We start from the raw sequence: 17,058 nt of genomic DNA, 5'->3' as shown, positions 1-17,058 counted from the left end.
TATTTAATTCTATTTTTTATTTATCTTTATAATTTAGGATGTTAAATGTTATGACATGTAAATATTCAAGTCTTAAATTTATCGTCTTAAATTTATCATCTTGTCGTAGAAATGGATATAGAGAAGGTAAAATTAGTTATAGGAGAAGAACATTATCATAGTTTAGCTTAATAACTTAGTGGTAATTAATGTTTTAACTTTCAGGTAGCTAGTTTAGGGAAAAAAAACAAGAACATTTACCTTCTGTCTAACATTCATTGATTATAAATGCTATAATTTATGTCTATTTCCAATACACGGTATTCTATTGTTCTTTTTGTTTTTTTTTTGGTAAACCATAGTGTGTTGTCGTTTAGTACACGGGGACCGGATTCATCGAATGGTTCTGAATTAAGCTAAGAACAAAATGTTCTAATTATGATGCTGTTTCACGTTTTCTTTTTTGATGATAAAAAGGCATCTAAATTTTATTGTTCCTTTTTCGTCCGTGGAATATGTGTATGTTTATACGATAAAGGAAAGCATGTGATAAAGTATACTATTTTTTTTATTTTATTTGGGATGACTTGGTTTGTTTACCATAACTCTTCAATAATAAATAAATTATTTGCTCAATTTGTTTAATCATTATAAATGTACCGGTTAGATCGACAAATTTCAAAGATTTCGGTGCAAGATGCATTAAATATAAGAAGAAAATTAACAAATCTAAATGATAGGTAAATATTAAGTGATTTCTTCTTAATCAAAATTTAAATGTTATTCTATCCAATAATAATATATCCATAATAGCTATATAAATAATCACAAATTTTGTGAAAAAAATCCTTTTGTAAGTTACTTAATAGAAAAAAAAAAATAAGTGGAACGATAAAAAAAATAGGAGATAAAAAATAGGAGATAATAGTTTCCTCAATGTGATAATAGATCATGAAATGAAATAAGAAAAGTATTGTGTGCATTTCTTTTATTTCAAAGTTCAGTGACCTGCACTTTTAGATTTTTTTTCGTTGATGTTCCAGTTACAGAGAACAAACCCATACTGAACTAATATGATATTAGGAAAAAAAGTGAGATAGCAATTAAATAATGACACACATATGAGACACCATTGCTGGGAGATGAATGAAGCACATGAAGGTGCAGCTCTTTAAATGCCCATATCTACAAACCAATCATATTGTTTCATCATGTGCTAAACTTGATTAAGTAAGACTAATGGGGATTGCTTTACAAATTCAAAATGAGATTAGGATATTCTCTGTCTCCTTTTTGGTTTGTCAAATTTTAGGACTCAGAAAATGTTACTCTAATTTAAGGGAGAGAATGTTTTTAGGGGTTACAACAGACTTATTTTTATCTCACTTTAATAAAATACTGAAGATTTATCCTATGATATATCATAAGTGAGATCTTATCTTGATATATTCTTTGTTTATCTAGAATAATCATAAAAGTTAGTTACTGGGATTATAAATATTGATTTTTTTTTTCTTTTTACTAGTTTAGATTTCTTCTTTCGTAATATTTATGAACTTTCTAATTTTCACTGTGTATAACTTTTTATTTGTTGGGGTTTGATTGTATGTTTTTTTAGCATAAGTTTAATTTAATTCATGTACTTTTGTAAAAAAAAAATTCTCTTTTAGAATTTTTTTATGTGATGAAATATAATGACTTAACATTGGAGGATGTCAAGATTCATAGTAATATTTAAGATTTTGAATTAAAAAAATAATAGTTGATTTAGATTCTAAATTTAGAACTTAAACGAGGATACTTTAAGATTAAATTGATATTTTAATGATTTTGAAAATTAAAGTTATGGATACTCATTGTTAAAGTGGAGTACTTGGTTTATTATTCCTCTATCTAATTTACGATTTGAATTTGAAACCCAGTCAATTGAGTCTTTTGTCCAGCACGTACTTTTAGAAGATTGAAATTAGAATATAGTGATATCAGAGGCTTAAGAATATGGCACTTATGTACACTATTTTCTTTTCTTTGTTAAGGTAAGTTTAAAAAAAAGTTTTGTTTTTACTGTCTAAAATTAAATTTTTATTTTCATAATTTTAAGTTTCAGAAAATACATTCGTTTATTTTTCAGAAAATGAACTGTTCACTTTAACCATGAAAATCCCAGACCATAAAAGCTCTCATGAATAATTTCTTCCTGCAACTTCATGCTTTATAAAAGACATGAAATGACAGTTTTATTCTTTTTTTTTTTCAATTTTTTCATTGACATTCTTTTTTTAATTTTAAATTTCAGAATTTTAGAGTTCAAAATACAATTTTATATTTCAAATTTTAGAATTCAGAAAGTATGTTTTGAGTTTGAAAATGCTTTTTAAATTCTAAAATCTATAATTTATTCTGAATTTTAGAGTTCATGATGTATTTTCAAGCCAAAAAATATTCTGAATTTAGATTTCGAAAGATATATTCGAAATACATTTACATTTGAACTTTATAATTTGTAATACAAATTTCAAATTTAGAAAATACTTTTTTTCTTTATTCTGAATTTTTAGAATTTTGAAAATATTTAAAAAAGCATTCTGAATTCTAAAACTTTAAATACAAAATTATATTACAAATTTTAGAGTTTGGAAATTCTACAAATTATACAATTGAAAAATAAAAAATAACCAAATCTGCACCTTTTGCACAAGTATAGTTTTAATTGAAATACTCTCTCACATTTTAAATAAATGATATCTGGTTGTAACAAATTGTATTCGAGCACATAAAACGTCTTCTTGATGATGCACCTTATGGATTATATTTAAGTCTTTAAAATTAAAAAAAAAAATCATTAATAATATTTAATTAAATATCACATAAAGAAAAACGTCACCATGAAGAAGTGATGCGAAGACCATGAGCAGATGGTAATAATTAGTCTTCATTAAGGCTATATACTCCTTTAATGAATAAAAAGAAAATATGAATTTTAATATAAAAAAAAGGTGGTATAGAAATTAAGAACTTAGCTGTGCCATGAAAATTTTTACTGAGGACGGAAAACAAACAGATCCTAATTTATAGCAAAATCATGATTTGAAACTCGTCAAATATAAAAGTAGTCACAAAGTGATAAGAATCAATAATACAGAGGGTGTTAAAAAAGTTGGATCCCCATAGATTAGAAAAAAGTAGCAAGTTCATAGCATCTGTGTTGTATCATATTCTAGATCAATCATCTATAAGAAGCTAATATAGTATCAACTTCCACACTCGTATCCATAGAGAATATTCCATGCATTCGGCAACACTCTTTAAGTTATAGATCATAACCCAAAAAATGCTGATCACATGCCAAGCTGGCGGCTACTTGTGTTCCAACCAAACTACGATGAACACATCTTTTACCTCGGACAAATCTAGGATTCTAACAGGCAATAATTTCCTAAAATAAATAGATCAATCAGCAAGAGCAACTGAAATAATGGAGTTATAGTTATAGAATCCTTTAAACTCTTTCCCAGCAAATATGTATATGAAGAAAATGTCTAAAAAAAAAAAAAAAAAACATGCAAATGTACTTGGAAAGGGACAGCAACCAGAATAAGGGTATCACAAATAAGCATGCTCCATCCTACAGTCAAATGTTCTATGGAGTATGTATTACTGGAAATCTTAAATATCACTTTGAGCCAGTGTGCAGAAAGGAATAACCATGTTCAAGAGCTTTTGACATGGTGCAATTCAAAGTCCAAATCTATAGTATAAAGTTTTCACAGCTCCCCAATAACGCAGGTTCTGATATTCCTCATCACTTGTAGGAGAAGCAAGGGATTCAGCTCTGTCGGTATTACTTTCCTCAGCATTGTTGTTGTTCAGATTTTCCTCATGTGGCTTATCTTTGTCATCATTTTTGTTCTCCTCTTTGCTAGGTTGATCATCCACATTCTCAACAGGCAGACAGGGGTCAACTTCTGGGGTTGTGCTTTCAGGCCACTGTGAAATGTTAAGATCTGGAACAGGATCAGAACAACCTAGCACAACTTTGTCACCTGAAAAACTTGTATCCATAGCAGCAAATTCACCAATTTCTTGAGCTCCAACCTTGTCGATTCCATCTTGAGGATTCACATTGAGATCCAATGCCAAACTGCTTACAATATCTCCCATTTTTCGCTACAATAAAGTAAGCATGTATTAGCACCAATTGTTATGCATAACCTTTATTCCATGCACATGTATATCCAAGTTCTTTTTACAGCTTATGTCATCATTCTCAATGCTGGCACAAGATTTTTTTTCTTTCACTGGAGTTCAATATATTGCTGATTATGAAATATTAATGGTGCAACAGTATCCCTATAAAATTTTCAAACAGAATATATGCTATGAGCAGACTCAGTGTAGAAATTCTGTGGTAGGACCCAAGCAAAGACTGAAAAAATATAAGGTAATTGGTATCTGTATTCAGAAAATTTTCTCAAAGGATGAATCCTCAATACAGCTTAGCATAGGATGTATACACAATCTAACATTATATAACAATGGAATGGAGCAAAGATCCTTGCGAGATGAACAGAAACAAACTAGAAAATAACACTTTTCCTGAGAATAGGACCCCTTCTAAATATCAGCCTGACCTCCCACGTATCCAATAACAGAATCTAACCTCTCCATTCCCCACCTCCTCCCCACTACATAGAACTGTATACATTTCTCTTTCCAATTATTAATAGCCACCCATCCTTTTTGTTATGTGTTTGTTTAGGTAAACCTTATAAACAATTTTTAGGAGATAAAAACAAGAAAAAATGAAATAAACTTCTCAATAAGCTAAAACTAACAAATACACAAGTAAAAATTTGAATTTGAAGAAACTAACAAAGAGAGCATTAATAAATTAATTTTTGCATAAGCTAATTTAACTTGAGGAGAAACTTATTTCCTTTTTCCTTCTTATTTTATTCTCTTCGAAGTTTTATAAAAACAATCATTTAAACAGATTTGGACAGCAATCCAAGATTTTGTCTCCTTTCTAGTATCATGTATAGTTATATTTTTCTCAACCTTTTTCATTGGCAAATAACTAGTTTCCACCAGCTGTCCTTTCACATCTGCAATTTCAGACAATCCAGACACCAAGGGAGGAGAGCCTGCACAAAAACATCGAAGTTTAATAATACTTATCTAAATTAAATAACACCAAAACAGAACAAGTTGTCACTGTGTCACGTATACAACACATGCTATCTCAGTTTGTGAGCCCAATGTTGGCAATTCTTTACCTGAATGAGAATGTAACTTGGGTTTTTCCTGAGAAACATAGGAAGATTGCTCCACATTTGCCTTCCCCAAGTTTTCAGACAGGGACTCCCTAATTGGTTGAGATATTTTAGTTGATTTTGATGCTTTGGGAAATCTGGCACTTGACTCAAGAGCCTTTGTTTTTCTATCTAACTCAACTTGTAAGGTGTCAGCACATCTCTTGTCACTAATTGCGTGAGAAACTTTAGCTTTGTCTTGAGGATTGCAAGAAATTTGGAGATCAGAAGTAGTATCTTTGGTTTCTTCTGCTTTTTCATTTTTAACAGTCTTGTGCTGCAGTGGGGTGTTGTCGCTGGATTTGGCACTCATTTTGGTAACCCTGTCCTCCTTCAAAGACTGAGCTTCTGACTGAACACCATGCCTGTTAGCTGATGAACAAGATCTAGTACTTACACCTGTTTGCCTTTTCAAATCATGGGAAGATTTTGATTTTAATTCTGCAGCACAAGTACTTGAAGATTCAAGATTTACTTTACTTTTGGATTTTTTGCATTCTGACTTCTTGCAGTCTTCACACATCCACCAATCACCTTCAGGAACTTTCTTCATCATATCACGCATACAATAACTAGTTCATGAATGAGAAATAAAACCATATCATTTCACTTGCCCATAAAATGAGAGGCTACCAAAAAAAAAACTACAATGATGCAAGATATTAAAATACATACGTATGCTCTGCCCCATCAGTACACTTGTTACAAATAGCAAGATCCTCTACCAGTCCTGCCTCCCCACAGATATCACAAACTAAACCCTGCTATAAAATTGGAGCAAAAGGAGCTATATAAATTAATCTGAAACAAAAAATAAGCAAATTTTTATGTCGCATGTATACCTCTTTTAACACGCCATAATGCTAGTAGTGTAATCTAATAAATGATTTCAGAAGTTAATACACACGAAATTGTTGTCAACAGAACTTGATTATGAGCTATGCAGAAATGGAGAAAAAAAAAGTATTTGTGGATGGAATTTCAAACACTAAAATAGCACAGCATGCCATAACAGGATGTAGGATTCTGTAGAACATCTAGTTTTTTCTGGAGTGAAATTTGAATGGGATAAGTGACCGAGTGCCATGTATAGCAGAAAGATAGAGAAAACTAGTCAAAGGTCCATCAAATACTCCATGTGATAGGTTTGAAAAACATAAAATACTAAATACCACAGTACTACAACAACATCTACTAGGGTAGCAACAAAGGGGTAGAAGGCAGACAATCTAAGTTGGCTAAAATGAAAACTAACAATCTTACCATAAAAAAATTTAAAGTTTTTCCCTTAACACTGCAAATTCATTTAAAAGATTCAATGCACCATGTGGAGCTCGTACACAAGTCATACACACAGATTATATTTGCTTTCTATTTTAAACCTCACTTAACTTTCCCTGTTTTTCTTCAACCTTGATCAATCCATATATTTCCTCATGTACCACCTGTTCATTTTGCATATGACCCTTTTATTATTATTAAAAGTTTAACATTTAACTACTAGCGTATAATAGTCTTCGTTAGCTCAAACTTCGCAAAAAGAAGCTCCTTGATGCAAATCATCAACGACTGATGAGGTTTCAGATAACCCAGTTTCTCCTCCAGCATTCAGTTAAGAAAATCCATCAACTTTGTGGCACTAATTAAACAGAGTGAAATAGAGAGTCTTACTATTACTGAGTTCCCAAACACACCTCAGTGGATAATATTTCACTATTCCTTCAATTTTTCTTTCCATATAGGAATCTAGAATCTCAATAATCAGTAGGAGATCTGGTAATCACGATTGTTTTTTCTTGAATTTGAAAAAGAAAAATACAAACAGCTCCTATGCAATTTGAGATTGAATCAACGAAACAAGAACTATAACAAATAGGTCAATAAACAGTCTGCTTCAAAAAGACTAAAACAACAACAAAATCCTTATACCTCTTGTAAGGTCAACTACATGGACAACATAATGCCATTCACCTTCATTAATGACCAAAGTTTTAGAAGTATTATTCACCATGAAATCCCTCGACAACTTCATCCAGTGTCCTTCTTGGTCTCCCTCACCTCTTTAACAAAACTAAAAAACCATATAATTTACACTTCTCACTAGTGCCTCCCATGCCTTTCTTTATACGTGCTAAAACCACCTAAACCAATTGTATTTGTGTCCTTTCAAGTGTGTTCACACATTCTTCTTAACATTCTCATTATACTATTGTAACCTTTTCCTCCTGTTGCCTCTTTAAAGATCCACACTCACTATATTATAGTATAGTTGGACATAGAGTAGTACAATAAAACTTGTCTAAGAATTTGGTAAGAACCATATGATTACAAATAACCCCTGATGCCTTTTTCATAGTTATCCTGCTTGTATCCTATGTGTAAGAGTAACATCATCATTAATGTCCTCATTATTTTGAAGTATAGATCCCATGTACTTAAACTTTAGAATCCTACGGTATGGCATTTCCCATTTTTATTTCCAAGTCATATTCATCTTGTCTCAGGATAAAATTTCAACGTATACAATGTCTTATTCTTACGCAAGCAAAAATCCTTTATTTCCAAAGTTTGTCTCCAAATTCAAGTTTAACTGTTTCCCTTTATTCCTCACTCAACTTAATCATCTGCAAAAAAATAAGATGCAACTAAGAATAATCTTTAGCATGTCCCTCATATCCAAGAGTAGATTAAATAAGAAAGGACTTGAGATTGAGCCTTGATGTAATCATTTTCTTATAGGAAAGCCTTTAGTCTCACCACTTGAAGTTCTAACAATAATATTTACCCCATCATAAATATCTTGTATAGCCTGAATCTATAATATCTAACGTTAAAACAATAGAGGTAAATGAACATTGAAAAAACCTATGCTTACAAGGATTGAAAGCCCAAATGCATACTGAGACACAAAAACAGAAACATAACAAAACATTAGAACCAGCTTACAATTATTGAACTCAACTCACACAAGTTCATTCTAAGATCCTTGCCTCCACACTCCTTCATGGTGTTAAGTTCAAACTCCGTTGACTCAAAGATAATTCTTTTTATTATTTGAAGCTAGGCGAATAGCATACAATATGTCAACTTCTAAGAGAATTGAAGACTTCATAGCGATCCCTCAACACCCAGAATGCACAAGGAAATATGTGTAGCATTGCACTATTAGTTCAATCTAAAGGAGTTTTTTATATTTCCTTTGGGACCTCCTTGCACCATAGACATTTTAAGGGCATTTGATTTAGTTAAATTTTCTAAAATATATTCTCAAACAAGCCTGGGATGTCATTACTGGGAATGATTCCAATCACTAACAGCAGAAAGAGGTGAGCAAATTTTGGTAATCAATGACTAGTAGGGTAGCTGAACTCACCATCCAGCTGTAAACCTCCAAAAACTGCACAATGAACCTGAATTTAGTAACTGGCAACAATGGTCAAAGTTGCCAACCATCATTAATCTTTGGTATGGGCTGAATTTGCTGGACATCATCAACTATTAACACATGAAAAAGGTGGCTGAATTTCAGTGATCAGCAATGGTGGCTATAGTCACTCACACTAACTCACCACCTTCAACTGCTGTTACTTGCGTAGGCTAGTCAAATTATGGCAATCAGTGAAGTGACTAACATCATTAGCCATTGTCGATTGTCAATAGAAACAAGATGGCTGAATTTTGGCAACTGTTGGTGGTGGACAGAGGCCAATGGTAGTTGAGGATCATGAACAAGGATACAAGAATAGTTTTTTGACAACATGGAAAAAGAAGCATTTTATACATTCTATATGGCAACATATTCCTAATTTTCTAAGCCATGGGTAGGAGCAAACCCACCTTCCTCTGTAATGTACTTGCCCCCTTCAAGTGTAAGACTAACACTGTTTAAGAAAGTGATAATTGCCTTCCCAGCAATGCATTTCTACAGGCTCACATATTAAACAATGCACATACCCGTCAACCACTTAGATTAAGCTTTCTAAAAGCAAAAAACTACTGAGACCCTTTCTCATGCCGGCAGGGAGCAAACATGATTGTGAAGATTCTTCTGGAACATAATGGCACATGGGACTTGGTTTCTAAAAGAATTATATATCTAAAGAAGTAAGGATGAGAAATTTTCTGAAAATTGTAAGCTGTAGTACGTTTTTCAATATACAGCTCTAGGAAAGTCACAAAGCCAGGTAGATTGCACTACAAAAGCAAAGAGGACAGGTTAGGTTCATAGAACTAGGAGATCCAAAGGGTCAGGTTCACTTTTTGGGAAGTTGAAGGCGGTCCAAAATCACATCTATAATAGGCTCCATACTAATTGAGTCGGGTTGGGGTTGATCTAACTTCAAAAGCTAGCTCCTGATGTAAGGATTGTCAACACCACCATAAGATTACTGACTATAGGTGTAGTTGATGTAGGATCTCAACAAAATACTTTAGTACAACGAATCTTGCAATACACTGATGGTGTTGAGTTGAGGTTTGTTATACAAACATACACAAAGGAAAAACTCAAATTTTTGGGAATACATCAAGATACATGTTTTTACCTTGTGTGTTAGAAAAGTAAGAAGCGAAATATGGCTACTCAGTTACTATAGAGATCTAGTGTTGAGAAATAGTCACTAGTGAACATGTATAAGTAACATAGACACTGAGTTAAAATTTGGAAACATTGATCATATAGAGCTAATTTACTATAATAAAAGCAACTTTACATATTGCACCAAATCCAATCTTTTATTAGCGGACCAAGCATAAAAAGTTCTATTAGGGAATCACTATTAAGTTTGTTAGTTCCAATTTGTTTATCTTGCAAACATCCTAACAAAGTCTCCTTGAAGTCCTTGTAAATTGCAACAACTTCAAACAAGTCCAATGCATACATGCTCTAACTTGAGGGGGATTGTTGGAAAGTATTTCCTATTTTGGGAAAATAAAAAATATTCTATTTACTGGCTGTATATTTTTTGTAAATAATTAGGCATTGACTTGTATTGTTTCCAAATTCCCTAGTTTCCTTATTTTCCTAGTTTCCTAATACTAGAGATAGTGAATTATGTGTATATAATTCATCACACTGAGAATTTCCTCAAGGACTTCAGAAATCCTTGATCAATCTCAAATGACAGAACAGACCATCTTAATCCATAAAATTTAAAATTAATAATGGATAGCTTGAAGTAAATAAAAAGGAAATACCACACATACTTCACCATCCATCTTATATGAGGCACCCCAAGGATTTGCTAACTGAATTTGAAGAAGATTCTTGCACACTGGTGTTCTTAATCACAACAATAGACTTTTGGAAATGCTTCTTGCATACAAATGATGTTCAGTTCAATAAAACTCACATACGATCACCCCATCCCGAGTAGCATAGCCTAAACCTCTTCTGCCCAACAACCTAACTGGATACTGCTTCTTTTGCTAATGATGACTCTCTTTGTCTGCTTAGGAACTAGCAAGGTACTCCCTGAAATAAAAAATAGAAATCAATTTTGATTGATGGAAAATTTCACCACCGAGATTTTAATACAATTACAGAAAATTATAAATAATCTGCCTTCAACAAGATAGAGCACTATCCTAGAAATCTCTTAATGAAAAACATCTGATTGATATGATCTCTTTGAAATAATCACTACAATTATTGAAGGTTCTTCGGCCAAATTTTGAGAATCATGGTGATTGCAATTAGCTTTGCTAAAAGAAAAATTATCATCCAAAGTCGATCTTCGTGAATTCTTCTTATCAGGATCATCACTTTGAAAATCGATCCCCAAATTTGTACTCTCATATAATATGATCCATGAGATGCTTCGCTATGGATTTCTAGTTCTTTACGTTTTTCAAGTCGATTTGAAAACCTATCGTCGTCAAAATTGGTCAAACCTTAGGGAGGTCATCGGATCGTACGCGACGTCATCAGATCGTACGCGATATTGGGTGCTTCTCACATTAAAAAGCAATTCAATGTCTCTACCCGAATCGAAATCCCTAAAAGTAGTTTAACTTTCTGCATTCTAGAAAACATGTTATGATTTGAATATACAATAGAGATGGTACTTACCTCACAACTACAATTGCATGTGGTACTCAACAAAGGAGTCGACCGAATGCTGTCTTAGAAGGGAACTTATTGGTTCCCCTACCCTCATAGGTTTAATCAGTAAAGTTATCAGTCCCCACACCAGTTGTTGATGCCACTTGTTCAATATGCATATACAATGGCATGAGCAACATGTGTCACACAGATTGCACGGTATGAACTTTTCTTCCATTTGAAATTCGAAAGGCTGAAAAGAGGGGAAACGACAATCTAGTAATTGAAATAATAATAAATCATGACAGTTACCAATAACAACAAAGGAGCCAGCAATTTACTGAATTAAAATATATTAGCACACATTACATGATTTGCAAATAGCCAATATAGAGTTGAAATCCTAATCATGGGTGTTAAAAATAAATACACACATAAATAACTAAGATCATAGACAACTTCAAAAATCAAATATCCTTTCAATGAATTTAAAAATCATGTCTCTTGAGTTATACATTTTTTAAAAATAATTGTCTTTGAAATTAGTCTTAAGACCTAACTTAAACCTACAAAAGTGACTTGTAAGGCGAGAATTGCTTAAGCATTATAAGCTCCATTCAAGCCATATATATCTAGTCCGTGTGAAAATAAACCACCACCCTTGAGGTTGCAATTAAGGCAACCTCCAAAGAGGTTGCAACTAAGGTAGGATAGGGGTGATTACAATTAAGATGGTTTTCAAACAAATGGATTCAAAATCATATCAACTTCAACATAGCAATATGATTAATGGTGCTATTTAAAAATGATAGCACCCAATAATGTAAAAAATCTTTGCTTCATGGTTGAGACCCTTAATGGTTGAGAAATGGATATTGCATTGTTCATGCTGGAAATCCAAGGTTAATATTTGTTAAAAGAAGTATACTGCAGGAAAATGGGCCACTGCTGTAGTAAGGTAGTCCAAATGTTTATAGAAAAAACTCAACCAACTATAATATAGTTTACATTTATGGCACCCTATTATCTTGTTCCACAATTTTACCTAAATCCAAGATAGTAGGAAAGAGACAATGAACTAATAATACTACTAGACACCACCAACAAGGAAAACAAACATAAATAGTTAGGAAATTTTCTTGTATATCAACTGATTGTTTTTAACTTAAAGGGGGACGATGACAAATTTTTTATTACCATCACAAATCTAACCACTCCCCAACGAGCAAAAACTGTCACAAAATACAACCTCAAAGATGTTTTGACAAGTCAAAAAAATTAATCTCTGCATAATTGATCCCATAATTATCACATGACCTGAATTCTCACATCAAAACTAGTTAGAATCACTTATTTAAGTTATTTTCCGATTACTATCCATGCTCAAGGTAGAAGATCTATCAACATTTACTTGCTTTATGGACTCTTTAGCCCTCTTCAAATCCATTGAAACATTAAAAACACACAACAATCACAATGTGGTCAATTATATGGAACAAGTGATGCAATTGTACTCTGTCAAAAACTGAAAATCCATTTAGATAAAAAAAAATGATCTTCAAACCATTCTTTTAATCAAACCATTCTCCCTTTGATTTACTTTTCTTACTCGGGCCTTGAAAATATAAAGAAGTATTAATTTCAGAAACTAATGTCAATCAGGTGGTAGTAAGTAACCCATGAGCTACAATGATGCCATCATGCAAACCATAAATTTGGTGCAGCATATGTACTATTGGATTTTAAAGTTCTAAATTGAATAGCAAAATGCAGCTGAAGGAAACCTTGTCTAAACTAGATCATAACCAGGGAAGGACAGAAAGGGAGAAGGTCGAGGAGGAGTGGAAGTTCTACAACAGGACAAACAAATTGGTGCAATAAACCATATACGCAGAAGCTAAACCTTTATAATACAATGATAAGGAAGAACAGAAGAAGCTTCCGATAAGTTTCACTACTGCTTTTTTTTCACAATCATATGATGATCAAAGACCAGATTCAACAGTGCCATTAGCAACTGGGACATAGGTACGCAACCCAAGACATATATGCCCAAAATATATTACGACTCGTCATTCTAAACAAGAGAAAGGAAATGAAACAACAGCCCTTCCACACAATTTTTTTTGTCTGAAAGAAAATAAAATTAAGTAATTAACATGAAAAACAGAACCTTTATATTCATTAGATACCCAGAATCCCAATCAGACAACGAGACCATAGATTCACACACGCACAAAAAGACCAAATAGAAAACACTTAATCGCATACCATATCGGAACGGCCAGGCTAATTATAATATAAAAAAGAACATTAATAGTAAGTAAAATCAAGAGAGAAAAAATATACATGCCTGGGAAGGTGGGTGAGTAATATTTTGACAGAGGACCTTAAAGTTTTGAACTTTGGCCTCCCCAATAATGACAGTGATGCCAACACATGAACACAGGAAGCGATAGACATGGCAAGGGAATGGAAGGAAGGGTTACAGACTCTTACAGCACTCATGATCCACGCCACACTGTGTGTGTTGTGCATAATTGGAAATAATCTTTTGTTATTATTCCTCATTTTTCTGCTATTGGGAAAGTCAATTTCATTACTTGCACACTGCACTTGAAAGCATTTTGCATCTCTAAGCATACACATATTTTCCTCTCACCCACCGCTTCTTTTCTTTCCCAGGATCGCCAGATTGCCTGTTTTTGAGTGCTAATACAATTATTATTAAATTATTATTAAGATTATGATATTTTCACACTTTGTTTCATCATACACCTCCATTCTACTCTCACAATAAATATTAAAATTTATAATAAAAGAAATTTAAAAAAAAAAACTTTCTTAATAAAAATGTTTTAAAATTAAAAAAATTATAAATTTTAATAAATAATTAAAATATTAATATTCAGGAAAATGATGTAAAATAAACATTTTTGTATTATGAAATAATTATAACTTTCTTGGTTGAGTGATTATTACAAAAATGAACTAAAACTAAATTAAATTAAATTAACATTTATGGAAAATTATGAAACTTTTAAGCTATTGTATATTTTAAATTTAAATCAAATCCATAGTTTATATAAAATTTACAGCAATTTATAATTTTAGTATTTAATATTTTCAATTAAACTTAGTTAGAGTATTTTATTTTTTAAAAAAGTAATCTTTTATGTTTGTAAATTGAGCCAAAACGGTAATCCGTAAGTTTAGAATTTCGTTAAAAAAAAAGTTGTGATTAAAAATTATCACAATATTTTATTTCATAAATAATTTCTGCACAAATAATATTTATGTACTTTTATGATTGATTTGGGAAAAAAATTATAAAAATAGATTAAATTGTAGGATTAAAATGATTTTAAATTATATTTTGTGTGTATTTTTTTTATAATTTTGTTTAATTATGTTAATTAGGTGAAATGTACATGAACTTTAGTGTGGAATAATAATAATACAACTGAAGTTGTGTTACTTGTGTACAACTTTCAGTTATATTATTCTGCACTAAAGTTGTATTGTGTCACTTAGAGTTTGGTTGTGAAACAAAAATAGATTTAATACATGAAATATTTTAATTTTTGTACACATATATTTATGAATTTTAAAAAATTACTTTTTTGTATTATTTTAAAGAAAGTGGTAAATTTTGAATTTGTAATAATTTGTTAATTGTAATTACTTGTAGATTACAATATTATATAAATTTGTCAAAATTACTTGAATGATATGTAAGTATAATAAATGAGAATATAAGAAAGCGAAATATATTTTTTCATAATAAAAAAGTTTATTTACAAATGATGACATGTTAACAATTACTCCTATTGTGCCCTTCATTCGTTTTCTACCCTAAAAACACCCTTTTGGTTTGTTCGCTGGGTCATCCATATAGTTATTAATGTATCTAATATTTGGTCTTCCAAATTGTTTACTTTCTCATGTAAAGATCTGGAATAAAATTGGGTTCAATGTATGTATACCAATGATCTTGACTCTGTACTAGGTGAAATTGGACTTCATATGCCATATATAATTCGGACAAATTTACATAATATCGCAATCTATAAATAATTACAATTAAAAAATTATTACAAATCCAAAATTTACTACTTTCTTTAAAATAATGCAAAAATAACTTTGTAAAATTTATAAATATATGTATAAAAAAATTAAAGTCTTTTGAATATTAAACCTATATTTTTTTTCACAATCAAACTGAACATGCTCATAGATAACACAATTTCAGTGTAGACTAATATAATAAAACTGAAGTTGTACACGAGTGACACAACTTCAATTGTATTATTTTGCACTAAAGTACAACTTTAATTGTATTATTTTGTACTAAAATTGTGTCACTCATACACCACTTCAATTAATTAACACAATTAAATAAAATTGTGGAAATAACGTCCAACTTAATCCAATCTCATAAATATAATTTTTTTTATCTAAATCAATAATAAAAGTTTTAAATTGTTCACTTTAGCCGTAATAATGTAGGCTTAGTTACAATTTTTTTTTTAGATTTATGATTATTTATTACTTATCATGTATGCATGTCAAGTTCTAGATAAGTGAATATTATTCTTTATAGTTAATAAATATATATTAGAGATAATAGGTCTTGTTAAACTTTATTTTTACAATAAAATAATTATTTATTTGAATTTGTGATATAATAAGTGAGTATCTGGTATGGGAAATAAAAAAATTTAATCAATATGCAATAGATGTAGAATAATAGGCAATATTAAAGAATGATTAAAATTCTATAAGCAATTAGTAGAGAATGTAGGAGCTTTCAATAACATTAAATGTTCATTAAATGTTTATTATGTTGTTATTTATTATTTAAGATTATGTAGTAATTAGAGGTTTTCATGACTCTTTGACTTTTTTTTTTCTATTCTAAAGCTTATTGACAACTCAAAGCCTTTTGAAATAAATTTATTGGTAAGTTGAAGAATTTAAGATAATCTCGTTTTTTTTTTAAACTTAAAAGATTTTTTTATAAGCTTTTAAAATTAAAATAAGCTGTATTGTTAAGCTTAAGAATTTAAAATAAGTTTTTACAAATTTTCTGACTCAAATTTTACTACAAGAAAATCATGAAATAGAAACCAATTTTTAGAGACCAAAATAATTAATTGCAATAGTAACTAAATTAGAGAACATTTTAGAAACTAAAAAAAACTTATTTCTAAATTAGTTTCTATTATTGTTAAACAGTTTTTAAATTGGTATTTAATTAGCAACCAAGGTTTCTGCTACCAAATCTTAAAAACTAAATAATTGGTAGTTAAAATCTTATGGCTAATTAGATACCAATTTAAAAACTATTTAACAATAAACCAACATTTTTTTATTGCAACTAATTATTTTGGTCTCTAAAAATTGGTTTCTCTTTCATGATTTTTTTTTTTAGTGTTTAAATCTCTTTTACAGGATTAAAGGTTTTCAATATGAAGTTCGATGACTCAATTAGAAGACAAATTATTATTTGATATCACCTTTTCTTTTACACTTACCTTACAATTCCTTTAAATAACAAAATATTATATTTAAATAATAAATATAAATATTTAAAAGAAAAATAATACTTGTGATTATTAAATGATGGTATAAAATATAATTTATGAATATCTAAATAACTTTTAGATATGCCAAACTCGAAAGTTTCTACTTCATAACTTATTTTATTTAATACTTTTAGAT

General features: G+C 30.5%; 1 protein-coding gene across 3 annotated transcripts; it reads right to left on the bottom strand.

The window, feature by feature from the left end:
* Window positions 1-3,447: 3,447 nt before the first annotated feature.
* On the bottom strand, window positions 3,448-14,074 carry LOC137808184 (uncharacterized). Of its 3 annotated transcripts, none has more exons than XM_068609166.1 (7): window positions 13,688-14,074; window positions 11,362-11,587; window positions 10,497-10,764; window positions 5,967-6,055; window positions 5,256-5,863; window positions 5,038-5,123; window positions 3,448-4,146 (listed from the first exon to the last, which is right to left on the bottom strand). In XM_068609166.1, the coding sequence occupies exons 3-7, from the start codon at window positions 10,506-10,508 to the stop codon at window positions 3,715-3,717; spliced, it is 1,227 nt and encodes a 408-aa protein (XP_068465267.1). In that variant the 5' UTR covers window positions 10,509-10,764; window positions 11,362-11,587; window positions 13,688-14,074; the 3' UTR covers window positions 3,448-3,714. The 3 variants fall into 3 exon arrangements, with proteins under 3 accessions (XP_068465267.1, XP_068465268.1, XP_068465266.1); XM_068609167.1 differs by having other exon boundaries at window positions 5,967-6,052; window positions 13,688-14,026; XM_068609165.1 differs by having other exon boundaries at window positions 10,488-10,764; window positions 13,688-14,011.
* Between the last annotated feature and the right edge of the window lie 2,984 nt (window positions 14,075-17,058).

Source organism: Phaseolus vulgaris, chromosome 3 (genome assembly GCF_051622355.1).
Source record: "Phaseolus vulgaris cultivar YP4 chromosome 3, ASM5162235v1, whole genome shotgun sequence".
In the NCBI taxonomy this organism is placed as follows: Eukaryota; Viridiplantae; Streptophyta; class Magnoliopsida; order Fabales; family Fabaceae; genus Phaseolus; species Phaseolus vulgaris.
Note: the sequence above shows the minus strand (reverse complement) of the source record. Positions and strands in the feature narration are given on the sequence as shown.